The following is a 24,813-nucleotide window of genomic DNA, read 5'->3' on the forward strand; positions in this document are numbered from 1 at the left end:
TCAGCAGGTTTTCCGATGCGGTCATTTGTGTGGGAGGGATTGCCCATCTTTCTCTCCTGGAGCAGCTAGTGGGTTCAAACTACGTACCTTTGCATGACAACATAACTCCTTACCGTTTAGTCAGTTATTGTTAGGTGCCATCAAGTGTTGTATGACTCACAGAGATCATATGAACAGCTGACGTGAACCCTGCTCGATCCTTTCATCTTCATTCTGACGTCATCCTATCAACCCATCTCATTGGGGGTCTTCCTCTCCTTGGCTGACCCTCCCACTTTTCCAAGTATAATGTCCCTCTCCAATAAATAGTCTCTCCTAGCTACATGTTCAAAGTATGAAATATGAAGCCTCATCATCTTTGCCTCCAAAGACCACTCCAGCTGCACCCTCTACAAGACATATCCGTTTGTTCTCTTGGCCATCTGTGGGATGTTCAATGCTCTCCTCCAGCACCACAGCTCAAAGGCATCAATTCTTATTCTGTTATCCTTATTCACTGTCCAGCTCTCAGATGCACAGAAGGCGATTGAGAAGACCATGGACTGAATTAGGCGCAGCCTTAGTCTTCAAACTGGCATCATTGCTCTTCAGCATTCTGGAGAGGTTCCTGACAGCAGATTTGCCCAGTGCAATATGTCTCCTGATTTCCTGACTGCTGGTACCAAGTATGGTGATTGTTGACCCAAGCAAGAGGCAATCGTTGACAGCTTCAATCCTTTCTCCATCTCTCATAATGTTGACTGTTGGTCCTGTGGTGAGCGTTTGTTGTTGTTGTTATGTGCTGTCGAGTCACCTGAGACTCATAGCGCCCTAAACCCTGTTCTATCCTGTGGCAACCTCTCTGTCTCCGATACACCTACTCCCATCACAGAATGGATCCATCCCATCGAGGTTCTTCCTCTCCTTCGCTGCCCCTCCACTCTCCCAAACATGATGTTCCTCTCCAAGGACCCAATCCCTCCTTGCAACATGCCCAAAGTATGTCAGACGAAGCTTCAGAATCCTTGACTCCAGGGAACATTCTGGCTTCACCCTGTCCAGGACAAACCTGTTTGTTCTCCTAGCAGTCATGGTATATTCAACACTCTTCTCCAGCATCACAGCTCAAAGGCATAAATTCTCTTACTATCCTCCCTAGTCACTGTCCAACTCTGATGCATAGCACAAAATTGTGAAGACTATCACCCATATCAGGTGCACCTTAGTCTCCAGCCTGACGTCGTTGCTCTTCAGTACTCTGGAGAGGTCCCTGACAGCTGACTTTCCCAATGCAATTTGTCTTTTGATTTCTTGGCTCCTGGTGGTGAGCGTAGAGGGAAAACATACGAAAACCTCTTGTGATGGATCTTGAGGGATTGCGTCACTAGGCTTGGAGGGAAACACCAGCTCAGCTGACATAATGTAAAGACAAAGACAATGGTGTTCATCCTACTTTGGTAAGTGGTGACTGGGGACTTTGGAGCAAATGCAAGATACAACTCTTGGCCTCTCCCCATCTGCAGGTAAGAATAGAGAGGAAGGGGATAATTAGGTCAAAGGATGATTGGATCATGCAAATCACAGCTTGCAGCCTCCTGGTCTGAAGCAGTAGAAGAAGTTAACTACCAGTGCTGATCACAACCGAAGGCAGGTGTGGACAGAAAGGGAGAAGAGTAAGATGCAAAACCCAAGAGCAAAAGCAAGCCTAGAGTTACTACTGGGCTGAGTGAGACAGTGGGACCCCCCAGGCTGTGACCTTGGCACACTCCTCAAGGCTGAGCATGGACCTGTCTCAGAATCACCTCTTCCCACCAACCAACCCTGTGAGGCCCAAAGGACAAAGCTCAGAAGGCAGAAAGGGACAGGGAAGAAGGACGAATGGACGTAAGGGGCCAGGTGCAAGAGGTCAGCGCTGTTGTCACTGAGGAGACGCGGCTCGTTCCATAAACAAAGCGTGTGTAAACTGCTGAATGAGAAACGGCTGGGCCCGGCCAGCTTTCACCCAAACCACAGTAAAACAGTAAAAACAAACAAACAAAACTTATTAACTTAAAAAAAAACACCTGACAGCAACAACACACCACACCAAAAATCCAACAACGGCAACTGGAAAGGTTTGATGGGAACCTCAGAGGGCAGAGATGAGGGAGGCAAGACTCAGGAAAGGAGGGTGAGGATGGCCTTTGGGCCCCAAGTCACCACACTGTGCACAGAGCCACTGTGGGGTTGGTTGCCGTCTGTTTTGTTCTGCATGTTTGCAGTAACAAAATAAATGCCATTTAAAGGAAAACAAAAAAACCAACCTAATGTCACCCTGCCTCCCCCATCAGGCTCCTCCCTGCCTACCCCGTCAAGCCTCCCCCCTGTCTCCCCACTGAGGCCACCCCTGTCAGGCCTCCTCTCTGCCTCTGCCAGGCTCCCTACTGCCTCCTCCGTCAGACCTTCCCCCCTGCATCTCCTGTCAGGCCTCCGCCCTCTCCCTTCCCCATCAGGCTCCTCCAGCCCCTCAGGCCTCCCCCCTGCCTTCTCTGTCAGACCTGCCCCCTAACTCCCCCATCAGGCTTCCCCCTCCGTCACCCTGTCAGGTTCCCCCCCCACGCTCCCCCCGCCTCCTCCATCAGACCTCCCTTCTGCCTCCCCTGTCAGGCTCCCCCCTGCCTCCCCATCAGGCTGTGTCTCCCTAATTAGCCTGAGCCCCAGGGCTGCAGAGGAAGGACAGCAGAAGTTTGACACAACTTTGTTGAATCTTGTACCCGAAAGGCTGCCAGGTGCTGGTTCTTTGTTTTTCTTACTCTTTCTTCAGTGGGAGGGTGACGAGCTCTGCAGGAAAAGCTACGGACTCTCCAGAAAGGCATCGGAAGCAGATTCACAGTGTGCTGTGCAAGGGTCTAGAGGATCCCGGACCCCCTGAGGGCCAGGGGAGAAGCCCGCTTGGGAAGATGCACCCCGCTCACCCCGTGTGCCCACCCCTAATCCACCCTCCGCTTGGGGCAGCCTGGGGGCCCCTCCCCATCCCGCTCCTGCCCTGGCTCCAGGCCCAGCCACTGCCTCTCCCTGGGCCCCTTGGCCCACTGCCCACCTCAAGCCACAAGCCTTGGCTGGAAGTTGAATGCAACACCTGTTCAGCATTTGAGGGCTGAAATAGAAAAAAGGGGGGGAGTGAACTCAATTAAAAAATCAGACAAAGGGATCATCCCCCAAGCCAGTGGACCAAACGGTATTTACGGCCAAGAGGCCCTGGGTTCATTTCGGCTGGTGGGATCCAGGAGCTGCTCAAGCGCTGGGGGCAGCAGCTCTGCCACGTGGGAGGGGACAGCGCAACCCCAGAGCAGGGCAGTGGGGACAGCAGGCGGGAGACGATTGTCTTGCAGAGGAGGTGTTTGTCTTCCTGGTTAAAATGTAGTTCACAGACAGCAGTGCACTCACATACCACTTAATGTTCACTCTAACACTCTGTGAACTCAGTTCTTACACGATTTGGAGGTCGTGTGAACGCTGTATCATATTCAGGCGGCCCCCAGATCACAAACACGCTTCTGAATCTGTCTTTAAGCAGAATTTGTGTGTATTTGGGGACAGTCTGCTATGGTTTAGTTTGTGTGTATGAAGTCAAATGTTTGTCTTACTGTATACTTTTCTTTGCATAAAAAAAATTCAGTAATTCTAGATGCACTAAAACATCTTCAATAATAAAAATAATATGAATGTTTTGGTGTGTGCCCCAAAGTAGCACCCACATTGTGCCACTGAGTCATGTGCAACTCATAGCGACCCTATGCACAGTAGCTCTGAACCCTGCTCTATCCTGAGCCAATCTCACTGTCTCTGACACACCTGCCCCATTACCTCAGTTATCATGTCAATCCATCTCATCCAGGGTCTTCCTCTCCTGCGCTGTCCCTCCACTCTTTCAAGCATGATGTCCTTCTTCAGAGACTGGTATCTCCTGGCCACATGCCCAAAGTATGTGAGACAGAGCTTCAAATTCCTTACCTTCAGAGAGAAGCTTAGTTTCATCCTCTTTAGGATAGAGCTGTTTGTTCTTCTGGAGGTTCACGGTCTGTTCAATGCTCTTCTCCAGCACCACAACTTAAAGGCTTCTGTCATACCAAACAACAAGACTCAAAGAAAAAAAAAATCCAACAACAGGGATTGGAAAGGTTTGATAGGAGCCTCATGGGGCTTACATACACCTGCCATTTTTAACCCCAAAATCTCCACACACTTTTGGACATTGTTGGCAGGAAGGGCCAATTCTCAGATAAAAAGATATCATGTTGGGTTAGCAAAAGAGAAGAGGACCTTCAATAAGATAGATTGACCCAGAGAGCGAATCAGAGATGTAGACGATGGTGCGATTTCCCATTGGTTCCTCTTAAGGTCACTAGGAGGCATGGTCTTTTCAATGGCACCTAACAAGTTGGAACCACAGTTGCACACTGACTGAAAAGATGTTATGTCATCAAAGAGAATTGCCGACAGCATATCCGTCACTGGGTTTTCCAGGCCTGCTTCTGAGGCATCTCTGGGTGAAGTGGAAGTTCCAGCTTTGACCCCAGGTAAGTGCATGCACCTCTATTAACTCCGGGTCAGGCATGTGTGCATAACTGGGCTATTTGCCAGGTAATCCATTCGTTCATTCATTCACTGAATGAGTCTTTGTGTGGACACAGCTGTGAATGAGGTACCACAGGTCTCTGTCCCTACGGAGTAAAACTGAACACAAATGGTAGCTGCATATCACATGTGTGCCCTCGAAGAAACACGCAGCAGTCATGGGCCAGAGAGGACTGCAGGGCACATGTGTCAGTGGCCAGTGGTCAGGAGAGACCTCTCTAAGCAGAGGGGAGAAGGGAGGGAGGGAGAGAAGCAGGGAGAATGGGTGCAGGTAGAGGCGGAGAGGGCCCCAGGGAGGGAGGGAGGTACCTGCCCTGTGGCCCGTCGTGGCTGGGTAAGGACAGCCCAGCAGGCTGACCGCTCACAGGAGGGTTCTGGATAACAGGTTAGGTTCTACTAGTGACTTCGCTGGAGTCCACTCGCCTTTCCTGAGTAAGGGAAGTCACTCACTGTAGATACTGGCAAGAACTTCTCATCTTAAGTAATCATAACACCCAACATTTATTTAGGTCACGGACTTAACTTTGGGTTTGTTGTTTTTTTTTTAACCTTGGGATTTATTAGAGCCCCTCGCCCCTTTAAAGTTAGTTGTTGTGTACCGTAGAGTTGGAATCAACCCGTAGCTGACCCTTCAGTGAGTTTTTAGAGGCAGTTAATCACCCATTCACCTCCCTCAGAGCAGCTGGTGGCCTCGAAACACATGCCTTCGGGATTGCTGCACAGCTTCCTGTCACTAGGCCACTAGAGCTCCTTTTTAAAGTGAAGAGACTTCTCTAAATGACCAAGAAGAAATGGTATCAGTTTGAAGACTAAGGTGCGCCTGATCCAGGCCATGGTCTTTTCAATCACTTGCTATGCATCTGAGAGCTGGACAGTGAATAAGGATGACGGAAGAATTAATGTTTTGAGCTGTGGTGTGGGAGAAGAGCTCTGAACAGCCCATGAGGTGTCAAAAAAAAGGAGCAGATAACATCTTGGAGACGGTGCAGCCAGAGTGCTCCACGGAGGCAAGAATGGGGAAGCTTCGTCTCACGTTCTTGGGGGATGTTGTCAGGAGAAGCTTCTCCTTAGAGAGGGACATCATGCTTGGAAAGGTGGAGGGACAGCGAAGGAGAGGAAGACCTTCAACGAGATAACTCGACACAGTGACTGCAGCAATGGGCTCAAGTGTGTCAGTGACAGTGTCACGGGACAGGAGAGGGTTCAGGTCTGTTGCTCATAAAGTTGCTAAGTCGTACTTGACCACACGGGGTCGCTATGAGTCCTAGAAGACGTGATCACCCTTGACAATGACATTTCCATTGCTTTCCCTGTGGTCGGTCCATGTGTGGTGCACCTGGTTTGTAATGATTGCTAACCCAAGGGGTGGTGGGGCCCATCCAGAGAGCCGTGGAAGAGAAGGCCTGCCAACCTGCTTCCTAAAGATCTCAGCAGTCCAACCCTGGGAGGCTCTGTGAGCTGCACTCGTCTCCCCCGCAATGGTGGTTTCTGTTTCTTCAATCCCCATTTTATGAGGTGAAACAGCGATTGTATGTTCTCACAACTAGCAAGTGGAGTGGTGGGGTTCACACATGGACTGCCTGGTCCCTTCTGTCCCAGGAGCGATGCTCAGGCCCTGGAGGCCCAGAATTCACTCCTGTGACCCGGGGTTGGTGGATGTTTGGGGGCAGACACCCAGGAAAGCAGGCCCCAGGAGCTACCACCGCCCTGACACTGCTCCAGTTAAGTTCACGTAGTTTGTAGGGTGTTTGCGTTGTTTGGCCCATAGGAGGCATCTCTCTGAGGCTCAAATCCACCAGCTGCTGTGATTTTTTTTTTAATTTTTTTTTTGGTTGTTGTTATTGCTACTGAAGTCAGAACCGACTCCTAGCTAACCTTCCAGTGGGCTTTCAGAAGCACACAGGAGGAGAGATTGATCTTCTTTCTTCCACAGAGCACCTGGTGGATTAGAACAGCACAAGGCTGAATTGGCATCACAACACCTTACCACTAGGCCACCAGAGCTCACTCCCTTGCAATGTAAATTTTCTTCCTCAGAAAATGCGCTGGAAGGTCCGTACTGAGCCTATTCTGATTTAATGACAATGGGTGATGATCAAGCCCCTGGTTGAAATTATTGCATAAAGCAATAGCCCGTGTACCTTTCAGAAGCCTTCAGAAGCATACCAGACAGGTACAAAAGGGACCGGGGACCAATGGTCAATTTGACGAGAAGCCCACATGTCAGCCGCCCAGGATGTATATGCCAAGGATGCCGGCCCCCTTGAGCTAGGAGAAGGGCCGCATCTCCACCCCCTGTGGCTTTCTTGTCAGCCCTTAGGGAAGGGGACATGTCACCAGGGTAGGGCTTCTCTCCTCAGTCCTGGAGGTCTGAGTGGCAGCTAAACACCAATTGTCACTGGTGGGCTCTGCCCTGACATTCTACCCCAGAGGGTGTCCCTTCAGCAGGTGTCTGGTGACCCTGCTCCCTGAGGTCCTGCCTGCCTCAACAGATGTTAAATTTGAGCCGCAACGCCCCAAACAAGCTGGAGTGGGAAAGAAGTGTCCAGATTACACAGAAACTGAAGCTTACACAGAAAAGTCGCGGGCTGCTGACTAAGACGTTTTCTTAGCTAACATCTGAAATAGCAAGTGAGGAGGGAGTTACCGCACGGCGGCCTGGGAGGGACAACGCCTCCCTGATTCCTGGCTTGTGACTCTGACAGGCGTTTGGAGCCAAGAAGGGTGATCAAGCCGAGTGGGAGAGGAAGGCTTCAAGTGAAAGGGACGCCATGAGAAATGTGGGTTAATGGGGAGAGGGCTCGGGCCGCTTCTCAGCGCCTGGGGGGAGCATTTCATCCTGACACCAGATTGAACGTTGGCCTCTGATTTGCGCTGAGCAAATGAATCAATGAATCCCTCCCAGACCAAAGGGCAGGCTCTGAGGCAACTGCAAATGGAATTAAAGAAACCGTAACTCCGCTTGGACGGGGTGTCCTGCGGTCAAGGTGTCCAGTGAGGCTCTGGACAGTCCTCGGGCCTCGCGTCTCTCTTTACACTGAACACACAGCCCTGATTCCGGTCAAAAGGAGTGAGGTCCTTACCCTGCCCACGTCACCTCCAGCCTGATACAGAAACCAGGCTGGTGACAGGAGAGAAAGGACACAGAGGCTGTGGACACAGGAATGGGAAGTTGATGGCTGGGGTGTGTGGGCGGGGAGACAGGTTTCAGCGTGACGCATGGGCCAGCAGGGCTCCTGCTGTGTCACTCGAGTTTAGTGACTTTTGGTGTGACGACCCTGTTCCTTGTCTGTGGACCCTAGAATGTGGTCACTTGAGCCCCACTGAACCCTCTTCAGGCCTAGCTCAGGGACCAACAGATACCTTTACTGATTTCCCATAATCACCCAGGGACCTCTGGTAGCCTAGTGGTAAAAGGCTGTGCTGCCAACCCAAAGGCACATGGTTCGAATCTATCAGCTGCTCTATGGGAGAAAGATGGGCAGTCTCTTCCTGTGTGATTGTCTTTTGCCTCTGAAAACTCATTGGAGGGTCAGAAATGAGTTGGTTCTCACTTGATGACATCCTCCAGGATGGGGCATTTCCTAGAGAGTGGTCAGGGGTCCACGGGCTGTGCAAGAGTTAGTTCTTGGAAGCTAAGGGAGAGACTGGAGGTTTGCATGTACAAACCATGGTCTTCACAATTACTTGCTATGCGTCAGAGAACTGGAGAGTGACTACAGAATGGCTGACCGGAACCCTGGCCTGTCTGTGTCATCCTTACCGTCTCTGACACTAGAGCCCAATGCTGAAGTCACAGGGTCTTTTCCTCCTTTGCTGACCCTTCATCTTTCCAAACATCATGTCCTTTTCCAAGAAAGAGCCTCACTTAGAAACACGGCAAAAGTATGAAAGATGTTAATTTTTGACTCATGTACTTTTTAACTTGTTCGTTAAATTTGTGTCTTCTAGGCTGCAACACTTCCATGCTACATCTTCAAGGATATGAACATGTACGGCTAAGCACAATTGATAACAGTGCATCTAAATTCCAAAATCAATCTCCATAATAGTCTATGTGTTTCCTACTGCCAAAGGGGCCCTTTAGAGTAGTGAGAGAAGATCTTCACCCTGAAACCCACAGCGTCCCTTTTCAGCAGGAAGTAGCTAAGAGAATACGCCATCCCCTTTTCCTTATGAATCAGGGTGAAGTTTCTCTCAGGGAGGAGTGATGGGGAATGGCAAGGGACACACTGACAAAGGAGATTAATCAGAACTGGCTTTGACAAGCACTGTGGCAATTGGACAATTAAAACAGACATGGGGGGGGAAGAAGAACGAACTGGGGAGGAGGGTAGAGAAAACAGTGCAACAATGAATGAATGAGAACCCCAAATCTCTGTAAATGTTCATTAAAACAAATAAAATTTAATAATAATTTTTTTAAAAAAGTATGAAAGATGAAGCTTCACCATCTCTCTTTCCAAAGAGCATTTTACCCCCAAGATATTTGTTTGTTCTTTTGGCAGTACATGAGATATTCTGTACTGTTCTCCAACACCATACTCAAAGGCATCAATTCTGTCATTTTCACTCCTTGTCCAGATCTCTGATGCACAGCAAGTTATTGAGTAGATCATGGTCTGAATCAGGAGCACCTTAGTCCTCAAGCTGACATCATTGCTCTTTAGTGTTTTGGAGAGGTCCCTGACAGAGGCCTTGCCTAATGCGATGTCTCACCTGATTTCCTAACTGCTGGTACCAAAGATGTTGATTGTTGATCCAAGCAAGATGATATCCTCAACAACTTCAATCCTTTCTCCATCTATCATAATTGGTCCTGTAGTGAGGAAACTTTTTTTTATATTGAGGTGTAATCAATACCAAAGTCCTTGATCTTCTGCAGGAAGCATTACATATCCTCTGTGCTTTGAGCAAGCAAAGTCGTGCCATCTGCGTTCCTTCAATCTTGATGCCATCTTCCTCAGCATAAAGATTGAATGAGTGAGGAGGAAGGCCATGACTTTGACACACACCCTTCTTATTCTTAGACCATGCAGCATTTTCTTGCTCTATTAGGTCAAGAGCTTCTTGATCTAGGTATTCATTTTCTAGTGACTTTCTATCTGGGCTTTATGTCTAATACTGTAACTACTCACCTTCCTCTGTTCATAAGGTTTTTGAAGGCCGGTTGTTTCAGAAGCAGATGGCCAATCCTTCTTCCTGGCCTGTCTTAATATGCGAGCTCTGTTGCAATGTCTCCACCACGGACAACCCTTCTGGTACATGAGCCACTGCTGGTACAGATTAGCATAGCCCACAGGCTACACCAGTACAGCAGACTGACAGACAGGTGCTGTACTATCAGGAGCAAATAATGATACCCAAGCTTATACACATCTAGGATCTCTGGTGGCCTGGTGGCAAGCAGCTGAGTTGCAATTCCGAAGGCATGTGGTTCAAGGCCACCAACTGCTCCGTAGGAGAAGGATGGGCAATCTCCTCTCATGTGATTAATTACCTCTGAAAACCCCTGGAGGGTCAGCTGTGGGTCGGCTCCAATTTAAAACAACAACAACATACACATCTAAGATATAAAGTAATTGGCAACATGCAAATAATTTCCTGTTACCCAAACTAAAAGGTATGTGTTGAACCTCTAAAGGCAAACTGTACAGACTTTGTGATTTTGTAAATTTGCGTACTAATATCCTGGTACAGGACACCCTTTTCAGAGCACAGCTGAAGCCTATGGGAGGCATGGCAGAATGAAGTCCTGGATGGAGGTGTGGGCAAAGACATTGTCACAGCTGGATTCTTTAGCACTGGTTCTCAGCATAGGCCCGAGGGCTGCTAGGCTTGAAGGCCTGAAGGCACCTGGAGGGTCTGCAGTTATCTGCTCCAATGACTGCAGATGTCTGCACAGGGTCTCTGAACCTCAGCGGGGCCTGGGATGGCCCATTGTTGCACAGAGACCTCTGCTGGAATGCTCAGGACTATAGCATGTTTTAAAATCAGGAAACATGAGTTCTCTTATTTTGTTCTCTTTCAACATGCCTTTAGATATTTGCGGCCTCTTGTCATATTCCATAGAAACCTGAGCATTGAAGGTTCCTCTCTATGAGGAAAGACATTGGTGTTTTGACTGAAGTTGCTTTCAAGCTATTGAGCATCATTTTATCATTGATAGATCTATTTGATTAACATAATTTATTTCCTTTTTCTGAGGTTCCATCTTCTTCCCTCCAGGTGCTGTGCTTTTCTTATCATCTGATCATCTTTTAGTAGATTCTGCAGCCATGCCTCTGCATTTCTTCCCGAAGAATTTTTTTTTATTAATTTCAATGAACATTTACAGAGATTTTGGATTTCCATTCATTGTTGCACTTTTCTCCCTGCCCACCCCACCCCCACCCCCAGTTCGCTCTTCTCCTTGAAAAGCAAAAGAAAAACTCCTTCATTGGTATACAATCCCCCTGCACCCCCCACCCCGAGTATACTCCACTCTGCAACCCTCATTCCAGACTCTTATGATAATCATAATGCCCTAAAATATATTGCTTTTAAACTGTTCTCTCCCTCATTGGCTTCAGTGCAGTAAACATAATTTATCCAGTTTTTCTCAGTCTTACTCCCACCCTGATGTCAGCCTCATTCTACAGCAGTGGCACCATGCAGTATTTGTCCCTTTGTGACTGAGATACTTCACTCAGCATAATGTCCTCCAGGGTCACCCATTTTGAATAATATTGCATGAGTTCCTTGTTTTTCAATGCAGCGTAGTATTCCATGGTGATTTAATTCAGTCCTTGGTCCATTTTGGGTTGGTTTGTGTGTATGGTATAAGGCATAGATTTTTATTCATTTTTTGGCATGTGAATATCAAGTTTCCCCAGTACCATTTTTTGAAGAGGGAATAGCTTTTGAAAGATGGAAATTTAGAATGAAATAAAATATTCTCTACAGTGATATGAAAGGCTATCTTCAGAATGAGATAGAGCTGGGGAAAAAACCCAAAGCTAAAATTACAGATAACTGAAATAGAAGAGATACAATAAGGGGAATATGAATATTCTGGAGGTCAGGCTAACTTTGATTTATTGTCAAGAAGACATTCTCCAATGATTAGTTTATCTGCATGACAGAATATTGCCCTGAATGAATGAAGAGAATATGAAATTATTGAAGTTAGGGACGGTGTGAGATGATTATGTGATTCTTCTCATTTACTGGATACCACTTTGTCTTCTATTTGTGTTCTCAGTCTTATGCTTTTTTTAGGGGAGTTACTGGGTGGTGCACACAGTTAGACACTGGACTATTAACTAAAAGGTTGGTAGTTCCAGCCCATTCCGAGGTAACCTGGAAGATAGGCCTGGTGAAGTACTTCCTGAAAGGTCACACAGGGTGGCCATGAGGTGGCCCAAGTGTTTCTTCTGGAACATGAGGTCACAGATGTTTTTAAGTGGATGGGATTCTGGAGATCATTCTAGAAACACTCAGGGTGGCCTGTGAAGCACACGCCGTCAGCACAGTGACTTGATCCAGCAAGGGCCGTGTGTGTGATTGTGGTCTGTGGGCAGGATGGGAGCATGAGGTGACCCTGTGGCATGAAGAGCTGTGTCCAGAGAGTGGCCGTGGCACACGGCGAGGGGAGCAGCTGAGGTCTGTGCTGGTCAACTGTGATGCTGGTGACGAGGCCACTCGGGATGCGAAAGTGAGGAGAGAGGCTTACCTCGTGCAATTAAGACTTGATGCGAGGGACAGGTCGGAAGCTAATCAAAGAGGAGTTGTAAGAGGATAAATGTGAAACTTTGTTGTTCGGTTTAAAAACCAGCGGCCCGTGGTGCTGAGAAAACGAGCTTGTGGGCAGTTAGTGGGAAAGGCTGTAGTGCCACGGGCTGCGGGCAATGCCAGGGCACAGAGCAAGGTTATCGAGGCCCCCACTTCCTCAACTCAGAAAATGCAGCCTTATCAGCTCCCACCTTTTGGCAACCACCAGAAACCAAAACCTACCACCCCACCACTGCCATTTAACTCATTTAAAAGAAGAATCTGGAAAGAAAAGAAAAAGAAAACAGAAAAGTGTCTGATAGAAAAGAAACATGCGTCCCCTGCTAGTGACGGATGAGGTGACGTCTGATCAGGTTGGGTCCAGGCTGCGAGCGTATTTTAAGATGAATGCTGGCAAATGGAACAATTGTCCAGAGACTGATGTGTATGGGAAAGGTTGGGTGTGTGTGTGTTATGTGATCATCGGGGGCCTGGAGGAAAGAAGGGGTGGGGGAACATGAGGGTGGTCCTCAGACACTCGCTGAGGAGGAATTGAGTGTAATCCGAACAGCTTGTGACAGGATGACCTGCACCTGCAGGTGGATGGGGAAGCAGATGTTCAACAATGCACGTGTTGAGGGGCTGCCCACCTGTGGGGTCCTGAGGCCTCAAGCAGCACCTCAAATGCTCAGGCAAAGGCTTGACTGGCTCCGTGCTTGGAGGGCAGATTCAGGAGTTGTTATGTTGCGTCAAGTTGGAACAGACTCATCGCTGACCCTCCAGCAGGTTTCTAGAGGCAGTTAATCGCACAGGAGACTGCCCACTCTTCTCCTGCAGAGCAGCTGGTGGATTTGAACCGTGTGCCTTTGGGTTGACAGCAAAGCCCCTTCTCACTAAGCCACCAGAGGTCCCCCATAAAAAGACCAAGGATCATGGCGGGGTGGCCTGGGGCCCACGGCCTGCCTATGGTTACAGCTGTGTAGTCCCCGGCTGTAAACGTCACTTTTCTAAACTACACTTCAATCCCCTCAACTACAAAAATGTCATTATGACCAGCTTTCAACTTTTGGCTGAAAACTAGAAAACAAGAAATGCCGTTGGCACTGACTGGCCCCGCCTCATGGTGGCCCCGTGTGGCAGGGCAGACCTCTGCTCCGCGGGGTCTTCTCATGGCTGGCTCTCCCAAGGCACCCCTAAGGAGACTTGAATGCTTATCTTTCAGTTAACAGCCAGGTGTGTCAACCGTTTACACGGCTGCTGGGACTCCTGGGTATCGCGTACTCTAGTAAGTGAGAAATTGTGTAGTTAGCACTCTCCAGTTCCAAATGCTAAGTGCGGGGTAGCTCCAGGCCCCCCTCACTGCAGGAGCCGGGCTCCCGGAGTCTTCTGGAAAGCTCTAGACCAGCTGAACCCTGCAGTCTCCTGCTGCAGCCACTGTCAGTCCATCTCATTGCAGGTCTTCCTCTCCGTTCAGTGACCTTCCACCTTTCCAGGCATGATGTCTCCCTCCAAGAACAGCTCACCTGGCACCCTGTCCGCAGTCTGACAAAGCTTTGCCTCCAAAGAGCACTCTGGCTGCACCTTCTCCAAGACATACTTGTCGAGTAGAGAATCAACAGCTATGTCTCCTTCACTGTTTACTCAACGGCATCTAACAACAGACCAGCTGATCTTCCCGTTCTAAAACTCCGTCATTCTCCAGGCTTCCTTCCTATCCCCATTTCTGAGATTCTACAGGGCTCGAGCGCGTTGGAGATGAGGAGGATGGTGCAGGACAGGGCAAGGTCCAGGCATGAGGTACACAGGTCACGGTGAGTCGTCCTCAACGGCACTTAACAAGAGCAGAATCAAACCCCTCGCTTTATGGATGAAGGGCCCGAGTTAGGGCTGCTTGGCGGCACAGCTTGATGAGAACCCACTCCTCGTGCGACCCTGTGCCCCCAATCCCTCACCAGGCTGCTCCTGACGTCCACCTGGGATTTCTCATCAGTCCTTCTAAGGTGCCAGGAAGTCCTGGGCTGCAAAGCCCGGGAAGTTCACACTCCTGGTCTGTGGTGTTAGAACGTGATCCGACGGCCCTGGGACTGTTTGAATCCTGGTGTCTAAGCTGTATGGGTGGGACACTGACTTAACAGGCCACTCACCGGAAGCTTCAGGTCCCCCAGTGGCTTCAAGGGACAAAGATGGACGGTGTCCTTCCAAAGATCCTCAGCCGTGGCCGCCTGATGGGGGGCTGCTGAGGCGGCACTGACCAGGGCATGGTGGGTTTGGCTGGGAGTCTGGATGGAGAAATGAAAACTGAGGACTGCCCAGGGTTCTGGTCGCCTCTGACAACTCTTCTTTCCTTCTTCCTTGCTTACCTTCTTGCTGGCTTGATCTGGGGAACTCTGAATGGCTAATTCGATTTAGTTGTCAGCATCAGCGGATGAGGCTGTGGGATAAGTGAGTTGGTTTACAGATGCCAAAGTTAGATTCCTCGTTCTAGAATCGCTTACCAAGTGCAGCGAAAGATACTCACTGGTCTCACAATTAGATACAGCATAGCATCCACGCTCTGGGGAGTCATGGGAACCAACATTACGATGGTGTCTGTATTTTAGAGAAGTGTCCTTACAAGAGGCAGAGAGCCTTTCTCCCCCTCAAAGGCAGGACCCTAAGTTAGGAGCCACATGTGGAGGGTTGGGGAGCAACAATATACGGTTCTCAGGGAGGTTTTGGAGGCCCTGGCAAACCCTGGATCTCTTTCTTGCTGTTGTCCGCAGAAGGCGAAAGCTGCCAGTGTTTACGGCATAGCCAGCTTTATTCTGACTGCAAGACGCAGCCTGATTTTGTGCAGTATTAAAAAAGAAACCAGAAACCACTGCCAATGTCACGGACACCCTGCTGATGGTACGCTTCGTTCTGCCCTCAGAGCAAAGTGAGGATGTGACCCAACTATGAGCTTCGGTGCATGAGACGCAGTTTTCCGGGCAGCGTTACTCATCCGCAATCCTAATCCTGATTCAAGAAACGTGAAGGAGAGGGAGGATGACAAGTTCTAAATAAAGGCCACACTCATCACATGGTGGGAAGAGCACGCTTCCATATAAAAGCATGACTCACACGAAGATAGTAGTGACACGACTCAGCTTGGGGGGGCTTTTCTGATACTCCTACGCTGGCTTGATCTGGGGAACTCTGAATGGCTAATTCGATTTAGCTGTCAGCGTCAGCGGATGAGGCCGTGGGATAAGCGAGCTGGTTTACAGATGACAAAGGCACCAGGCTGAGTGCTCAAGGGCTCCATTGTGTGATTTGGCCTTTTGGGACTCCCCTCCCTTGGGTTCTCCCCTTCCTCAGCCCCCCCCCCCCGGTGCTTATGGTCAACTCTGACAAGTGGGCAGCTGCCACCAGAAATACCTGATGCATTTACAGCTGAAGGTCTTTCCTTACACCTAGTGCTCTGTGGTGCAATTCAAATCCGAATCTGCTTCAAGGCAGATGCTTCTGAGTCTCAAAAAGCAACAAAAATACAAGTAACACTCGGGGAAATCAATTAGCATAGTTCTCTTAAGTGGGCTCTTAACTTAGGTGGGTCAAAACTGCCATTACAATTTAGTTGTAACTGTCAAAACTCACATTCATTGGCTTCTAGTTGAATTGACTGACAGCTGAGCCCCCAGCAGGTTTCCCAGGCTGTTGACAGCACGGGAGGAGGCTGCCTGCTATTCTCCCTCAGAGCTGCTGAGGGATTCGAACCACTCATGTTCCTTTGCGCTGCAGTATTGGAGAAGAGTGTTGAATATACCATGGACTGAAAAGAGAACAAACAGGTTCGTCCTGGAGAGGGTGAAGCCAGGCTGTTCCTTGGAGGCAAGGATTCTGGCGCTTCGTCTTGACATATGTTGGACATGCTGCAAGGTGGGATCAGTCCTTGGAGAGGGACATCATGCTTGGGAGGCTGGAGGGACAGTGCAGGAGAGAGGAAGTCCCTCGATGAAATGGACTGATTCAGTGACTGGGGTAATGGGGGTAGGTGTGTCGGAGACAGTGAGAATGGCACAGGACAGAGCAGGGTTTAGGGCTGCTGTACACAGGGTTGCTATGAGTCACAGGTGACTTGATGACACACAACAACAAAACTCCTTTAACATTGAAACTTGCTACACAATATCCCACAAGCGCTCCCTGTAATGTAGTGGTCATTTACGGTCCAGTTGTTCTAACACATGACGTTCTGCTGAGAACAGAAGGTCTACTGGGCCCTGAAGGTGGCTTTAGTGGGGAAGAGCTAAGCCAACACAAAGGCCTCAAGTTTGGACCCATCAGCCGCTCTGTGGGAGAAGGATGGACAATCTCCTCTTGGTTCAATAGACTGCCTTGGAAAACTTGCTGGAGGGTTAGCTCTGAGTAGGTTCCGACTTGGTGGTCGACATCTCCAATACGGGGTCCTGAAGACTGTGACCATTCGGGGGGGGGGGGATTCTCTAAAAACGGCAGCTCGGCAGCTCTCACACTGACCTGGCACCACGGGAATGTGCCAACGACGGAGGAGCAGAAGAAACTCGACTCCTACTGCAGATGCCTTAGGACCATTTGCTGGTGCCACATTTTCATTACTATGATGCCAATCTTCTGAGGAAAGTAGGTTATAATGAATTTCCGTGACGTACGAAAAACATCTGTACGGAACCAGAGCAGCACCCAGGCTGCACTGTGGTAGCGGCAGTCAAGAAATCAAAGTACATGTTGCATTGGGGAAATCGGCTGTCACGGACCTCACTAAAGTTCTAAAGAGCAAGGATGTCAGTTTCAAGACTTAGGTGTGCCGGATCCAAGCCACGGTATTGTCTGTGGCTTTCTCTAAGATTGGACAGTGACTAAGGAAGACAGAAGAAGAGTCGATGCCTTTGAATTGTGGTGTTGGAGCAGAGTACTGAATATTCCATAGATTGCCAAATGAACAAATCAGTGAGTCTTGAAGAAAGTACAATCAGGGTATTGCTCAGAGGAAAAGGTGGTGAGATTCTCTCTCTTGTCGGGCACATTTTTAGGAGGAACCAGTCCTTGGAGAAAGACATCGTGCTGGGAAAGGTAAAGCGTTAGTGAAAGAGAGGAAGACCCTTCCCTGATGGACTGACCCCTTCCCAGGATGGGCTGACACAATGATTACCACAGTGAACCTGAACAGAGATGGAGGATGGAGGGGGCAGGGTGAGGTTCAGATCTACTGTCCTAAGGTTGCCATGAGCCACAATCTACTCTGTGGCACCTACCAACAACGACAACAACAACAACATGCTCTCGCAGTCTATGTCTAAAAGCAGATGAGCAACTCAAGCTCAGACTCAAGCTCACTGCTGTGGGCTTGGAACCGGCTCACAGCTGACCCTCCAGCTGGTTTTCAGAGGCTGTAAATCCCACGGAGGAGACGGTCTTTCTCCTTCGGAGTTGTGGGGAGATTAGAACTGGCAGAGAGGCCCCATCTGTGCGTTAGCAGCTCAACTCCCTACAGACTGCATCACCTGAGAGGTACTGATCAAGTCTTATGGGGCAGATTTCAATTCCTTCTGAGCCTCATGGAGTGAAAACCTTACAGTTTCTTAAAGACTGAAATATATGAAAACTTAGGAGAATATCACACTCAAACTCATTTTCCTCTAGCACCCAAACAGAAACACACCAGCCTAGAAATCTTTTAAATTATTTTATTTTTGTGTAAGCTAAAAGGAAATTTACACACTGAAATCTCCAAAGACTTGGCATGCATGTTAACCTTAGCTAGAGGGCCTTCCACATGTCTCTCTTTTTTCCATAGGAATTTCCCCAAACATTTAAAACCCATAGTTTTTACTGTATATACAGCCTAAACCATAGCAATCTATGATTATGTCATTTTACACTGTGCAAAATCCTCAAAAAATAGTGGTACAATAGAACAGTAACAAAAATCAGTAACAAAGAAATTATCATTGTAAAACATTCAGATTATTTGGTCCTCCTCCAAATCAAATGAATTTAAAACAGACACAACCTTTTAAAATCCTTCCAATCAAGCTAAGACAGTGATCTTTACCTAAAACAAAAGAGCAACTGATGACGGGGCCTTGAATAAGGCCAAGCAGCAAATAGGCCAGACCCCAAGATTTAAAAGGAGCCCCAAACTGTTAACAGAAGCCAGATCTGAAACAAACCCACTACACACAGAGAAAAAAAATAATTAAACATGGACTTTGGAACTTACTGATGGTAGCAAACAATTCAATGTACGGTGTGAAAAATGAAACAGGACATTCAATGTAACCTGAAGAGACTGAGGGGGATTTCACAGACAGTGGAGAGTCTGAATTTTTTCATTTTCTTTTTTTTATTTTATTTCAAAAGTTTTGTAAGAAGGACACCACCAGTGTATTTCACAAAGACATAAATGTATACACCCCAGCAACACAAAAAGAATAAATCTTCAAAAATGTTCACCCCTGATTATTTACATTTTTCTAATATAAATTTAGGACTTCAGTATGTAAATAAATATACATTACTATGTATACCTTTCTAGTGCGGCTTACCAACAAATCAGCTGAACTTGGATTTTTTCTGTGTTTTTAATTAAAGCAGATATGCTTTTTGGGGTCGGGAAGGAGGGAGGAACGGAAAGCCAGTTGCAGTTGCCCCCTTCACATCTGCGATCAGTCCGTGTTCTCCCGGGAGCTTGAGGAAGGAGTCAGCGTGGCCGGGAACATCAACACCTTGGCATGCATGAACGTTAAGTCAGGGAGGCTGGCGATCACCTTCAGGGCTTCTTCACTCAAATGTTCCTCTTGTTTAGGTTTCCTGTTGACAAAGGAAACGGGACATGGTCTATCAATGGAGCCGTTGCTGTAGGTTAAACGGGAGAAAACTCGCCTCCCGAGTTAGCCGTATGGACGCCTGGGGTCCCCACCACAGGCACACAAATATGCATTCTCATTCACGCGCGCATTCTCTCTCTCTCTCTCTCTCTCTCTCTCTCTCACACACACACACACACACACACACACACACACACACACACACACACACACACACACACACACACACACACACACGGAGGCCAACTTTCCCTTAAGGCTGAACTCTTTCCCCGGACACAATCTAAGACACTGGTGATGTGGTCGTCACGTGTTGCTAAGTTGCTCGCGACTCAAAGCGACCCCATGCACAATTGCTCTAAACTCTGCCCTATTCTGAGCCTGTGTCACTGTCTCTAACATATCTACTCCCATCATCCCAGACAGGGTCTTGCTCTCCTGCACTGTCCCTTCACCCTTCCAAGCACGAGGTCCTGCTCCAAGGACTGGTCCCTCCTGGCCACACGCCCAAAGGATGGAAGACGGAGCTTCAGAATCTCTGTCTCCAGAGACCAATTTGGTTTCACCCTCTCCAAGACAGACTTGTTTGTCCTCTTGATGGTCCATGGAATGTTCAAGCAAAAACTGGAAGGCCGAGGCCTTGGTAACAGCCCGCCTGACGTCCCACCCTGCCTGATGTGGCCAAGGCAGTTCACGTGAAGCATGCTGGGTACAGGAACTCACACGCCATTCCAGCTTGGAGTCTTCCTGACCCCAGTGGGGCGTTCCTAGGGAAAAGGTCTCAGCTTAAAAGCACCTGGTCTCAGCGCCCCTGGATTCAGACAGACAGGCTGCAGGGCCAAACGCAGCAGCCCTTGCTGGTGCTGGGTCTGTACAGAGGAAGGAAGGGGGTTCAGGGAGAGGAGCTCCGATCCCAAGACTCTGAGGATGCTGAGGGGCTGACAACAGTGCCTCAGGCAGAGGGAAAGGCTGGACCCAGCTGGGAAGGGGCAGGAGCGCTGCCTGAGCTTGAAGTGTGCTCACACTGAGCACACAGCTGGAGTCCACAAGTATTATTTTCAGTATGTGAAATATATTGAGGGAATAGTTTATGCCACGCAGTTTCTTCATTTTAGAACAAAGCTCATTTGAAATTGTCAACTGTAAAGAGCTCTACTTTCTCTTATGAAAAAGGTCTATTCTCCTTAAAGGTGAGCGAGAGTTGAGACTCCATTAGATGTGACACAAGGTGTTTGCTTCCATGCAAACAGCTTCTATGCCTTGTGGTGGGAACAGACACAGCTAGAAGGTGGAGCAGGATGGAAGGACACAGGGAGGCCGGCCTTTATTTTATATTTAGACTTTTCTGATGTTATTCTAAGTCTAGGCTGAAATACAAAGATTTTTTAGAATGACTGAAAAAATCCAACATTAAACTTTCAGAACTGAAATTCTCCTTTAGGGAAAACAGCATCAGCAGATCAATCAATACTGAACTCATCCCTAAGTAAGATGTCTTGGAATAATAGAATAGTAACTTTTTTTGATTGAAATCTACACTTTAAATTGCACTAAAATGTCGGCCAAACTATTAGGTGGCTGTCTGATGGGGAACAGGGTGTATCACCCCAGTTAAACACACAGATCAATGCCGAGTGTCCATGTGCGAGCTGCTGGGTGTAAGGGGACTGGCCGGGCTCTCACCAATGCGTGAACTCAGCATGAAGACAGTGGCGGCAGCCAGACACTGGGTGTCTGCCAATGTGCTACAGGCGCGTCCTACCCAAAAATGGTTGCCCCGAATCCACGAAACCTTTAGATACAACTTCCGATTTACAGGAAATAAGGCAAATAAAAACAGCCAATGCTACTTGAAGGAAGCAAACAAGGAGACAACCCAGAGGCTGGGACACTGTGCAGGACACCTGGCCTGAGGGTGTTATAAGCATGTGTTACTGAACAGGACACGTGGAAACAAACAAGGAGGGAGGACAGACTCAGCGAAGAGATACTTAAAGAGCTCTAACTCCAGGTCCAAGAGTCCCGGCTGGAATACTGGTTTGGACAAATCGGAGGTCCCCAATATATTGCTGGGGAAATCTGAATAGAGCCTGGAAATAAGACAAGATGACCACTTAAAGAAATTGACAAGATGGAAACGAATGACCGCAAGACGGGATTCAACTCTGAATGAGCTTTAGCTCATTTCTGGTTAAAAAAATGTCTACATGCATATTTTTACGTAGGAAAAAACTCCTGTAGGCTCTGCACTAAGGAGTTCTCATGGTGATTTGAGCAGAAAGAAGGCCAAACTCTCATTTAACAATTTGCTTGTATTTCCCAACTTTCTACACTGTATCTTACGGCTTCTTTAGTTATAAACAGTTACTGAAAGCAGGAACAAAGTCATATCTAACTGTGTTTTCACCATCTGTCAGGGGTCACTGGGATGTAAGAAGAAAGGAGAGCGAGAAAGGAGAGCGAGAAAGCAGCTTAGCATGGGGAAAGCTGCACTATGACGAGCCTAGGGTTTTACTGGCTGCCTCATTTCACAGGGACTATCTATCTGGATTCGCGTCCCGAGGAGTAAGAATGACAGGAGAAGAACTGATGCCTCTGAGCTGTGGTGCTGGAGAAGAGCATCCCATGGACAGCCAAGAGAATGAAGATGTATGTTGTGGAGAGGCTGGAGAGGGACGTGATACTCGGAAAGGTAGAGGGCTGGTGAAGGAGAGGAAGACCCTCGACCAGGTGGACTGACACTGTGACTGCCAGGATGGGCTCTAGTGTGTCAGGACGTGTGAGGATGGGACAGGGTTCATATCCGTCGTTCAGAGGGTCACTCTGGGTCGTACTCTATTTGATGGCGTCTAACAACAACATCTGGAGGCAATGCTGAGTTGTTTTCGAAGAATTACGTAGTTACTTAGCTTCTGGTTTGCACTAATCTGCAGTCTCTGTGACTTCATGTGATCAAGTCTTAAAATGTGAAAAAGAAAATGCTTGAGGAGAACTGGGGAGCAGGGTGGGGGGAGATTTTTCTCCAAGTCAAAAGCTTAATTTATATAGTTTTTACCTAAAATGTATCAATCTTTGATCAATGGAATAAAACTGAGAATAAAGAAAAACACTGATTTATTTATGGTCAACTGATTTTCAACAGGATGAGAAGACAATTAAACGGGGTGGGGGGATATCTTTTCAACAAATGTTGCTGGGACGGCTGGCCAGCCACAAGCCAAAGGAAAAAGCTGGCCTCCTGTATCACACCCTATACAGAAACGAACTCAACATGACTCACACCCTGAATAGAAGAGTTAGAAGAAAACCCAGTTGTCAATCTTCATGACCCTGGACAATGGCTTCTTAAGGAACCCAAGGAACAAAAGCAAAGCCGTTCACTCAGACACCTTCAAAACAGAAAACTCTCATGTTCTTAGGGCACCACTGACAATGAGGTACAACCTCACATTCACTGGGACGCTCGAACAAAAACATGAGGGTAACAGACAGGATTAGCAAGGAGATGGAGAAACTGGAGCCTTGCATATTGTAGGTATGAAAGTAAAATGGTGCCATGACTCTGGAACACAGTTTGGCAACGCCTCAAAAATGCTAAATCCAGAGCTACCTTATGCCCTAACAATTCCAATCTCCAAAGAAGTGAAAACAGTTGTTCCCATAAAAATGTGCACCTGAATATGCTCAGAGCAACATCATTATGATAATTCAAAAGTAAAAACAACCCCAATGTCAACCAATTGATTTAGGGATAAACAAAAATATGGTATCGCTAATCAATGGCCCAGTAACTGGCCACTGACAGGAATGCAGTGCTGACGGAGACTCGTGCCAGGGAAGGACGCCAGCCACAGAAGCCTGCCATTATGATCCCATTTGTGGAAAAGATGCACACAGGAAAAGCCAGAGGTAGAGAGCAGCTCCATGGTGGCCAAGGGCAGGGAAGGGGACCAGGCAGCGGAGGCTAACAGCTTCGCTGGGGTGAAAGGCTCTGGAGGGAAGAAGTGGGTGCTACCTGGATCCCCGGTGGAGGAAGCACGCACCAGGCTGCTGGCTGGAGGCCCACACCCATTCACAGGCCCCGAGGAGGAAAGGCCTGCCAGCCCTCCGTTTTAAATCAGCAAGGTTCTGCTCTCAGAAGCAAAGTTAGAACCCACGCAGCCCAAACCGGTTTGGTTGTGTCTGGAGAATGAATGGGCTTGGGAATATACTACAAAATCACTGGGTGACGTATTACCAGAAAGCACGGGACCTGAGTTTTCTCTCAAAGAAAAGAAAAATGGAAGTTGATTTATTCCTTTTGGAACTGATCCTTTCATTTGTGAAAACGTCACTCACTTTCACTGTCACGCTGCTAGGCTGTCATGTGGAGTCTGAAGTGATTCACAGCTGACCCTCCAGCAGGTTTTCAGGGGCAGTAAATCCCACGGGAGGAGATCGCCCATCTTTCTCCAGTGGAGTAGCTGGTGGATTCGAACTAAGGGCCTTTGCGCTGGCAGCTCAACTCTTTTACCACTGAGCCACCAAAGCTCCTTTTCATTGATATCACAAACACAAATAAGGGGGGGGGGGAAGAGTATAGGGAAAACCCCCCAAAAGGTCCTAAACTAAAGCAGAACAAATTTTCCTTTTCCTTTTTATTAAAACCTAAGAATTATCAGTGGAGTGCTATATAGATCATAACCATAGCTAAAATTTATCAGTGTGGCCAGTAGGGAATAAACCATTTATTTCATTTATGGCCAACTGATGTCAAACAAAGTGCTAAGAGTATCAGATGGAGAAAGAATCATCTTTTCAACAAATGTTGCAGGGACTTTTTAAAGTTCAGCCAATCTTTACCATCAAGTTAATGACCTCAATAGTATTTATTCCCGTTTCAAAAAAAGGTGATCCAACAGAGTGTGGGAATTATCAAACAGTATCACTAATTTCACACGCAAGCAAAAACCTGCTGAAGGTTATACAAAAATGACGGGAACAAGTACATTAGCAGAGAACTGTCAGAAACAGAAGCTGGGTGTGGAAGAGGCTGTGGCTCTAGGGATATCACAGATAATGTCAGAGGGATCTTGGCTGAAAGCAGAGAGCACCAAAGGAATGTCTATCTGTGGTTCATTGACTGTAAAAAGAGATCTGACTGTGGATCACAACAAGCTGTGGCTAGTCTTGAGAAGAATGGGAATCCCAGAACACCTGATTGCCCTCATGTGAAACCTGTACTTAGACCAGGAAGCAGTTGTCAGAATAGAGCAAAGAAACACTGCATGGTTCAAAATTAGGAAGTGTGTCAGGGAGTCATCTTGTCTCCATATCTCTTCAATTTATATGCATTTGGAAGGCTAGATTTTTTTTTAATTAATTTTAATGAAAGTTTACAGAGACTTGGTTGGAAGGTTAAACTTTATGAGGAGGAATGTGGCATCAGGATTGGAGGAAGACTCATCAACAACCTACGTTATGTAGATGACACAATCTTGCTGGCTGAACTGATGAGAACCTGAAGTGCTTGCTCAAGGACTGTAGTCTTCAATATGGATTGAAACTCAACATCAAGAAGACAAAGATTTGGTGCAACCACTGTGGAAGGTGGTATGGCACTTTCTCAAAAAGTTGCAAATAGAGATACCATTTG

The 24,813-nt window shown here is 47.8% G+C and overlaps 1 protein-coding gene across 1 annotated transcript in view; it reads right to left on the reverse strand.

The window, feature by feature from the left end:
• Positions 1–19,016: 19,016 nt before the first annotated feature.
• Positions 19,017–24,813, reverse strand: part of AFTPH (aftiphilin) — a 36,069-nt gene continuing 30,272 nt past the window's right edge. The window contains exon 9 of the mRNA XM_006881027.1: positions 19,017–19,161. Coding sequence (XP_006881089.1) covers positions 19,017–19,161 — 145 coding nt within the window. The remainder of the gene's footprint in view (positions 19,162–24,813) is intronic.

This window comes from Elephantulus edwardii, unplaced genomic scaffold (assembly GCF_000299155.1).
Source record: "Elephantulus edwardii isolate Elephantulus edwardi_28Jun2011 unplaced genomic scaffold, EleEdw1.0 scaffold00011, whole genome shotgun sequence".
NCBI lineage: Eukaryota > Metazoa > Chordata > Mammalia > Macroscelidea > Macroscelididae > Elephantulus > Elephantulus edwardii.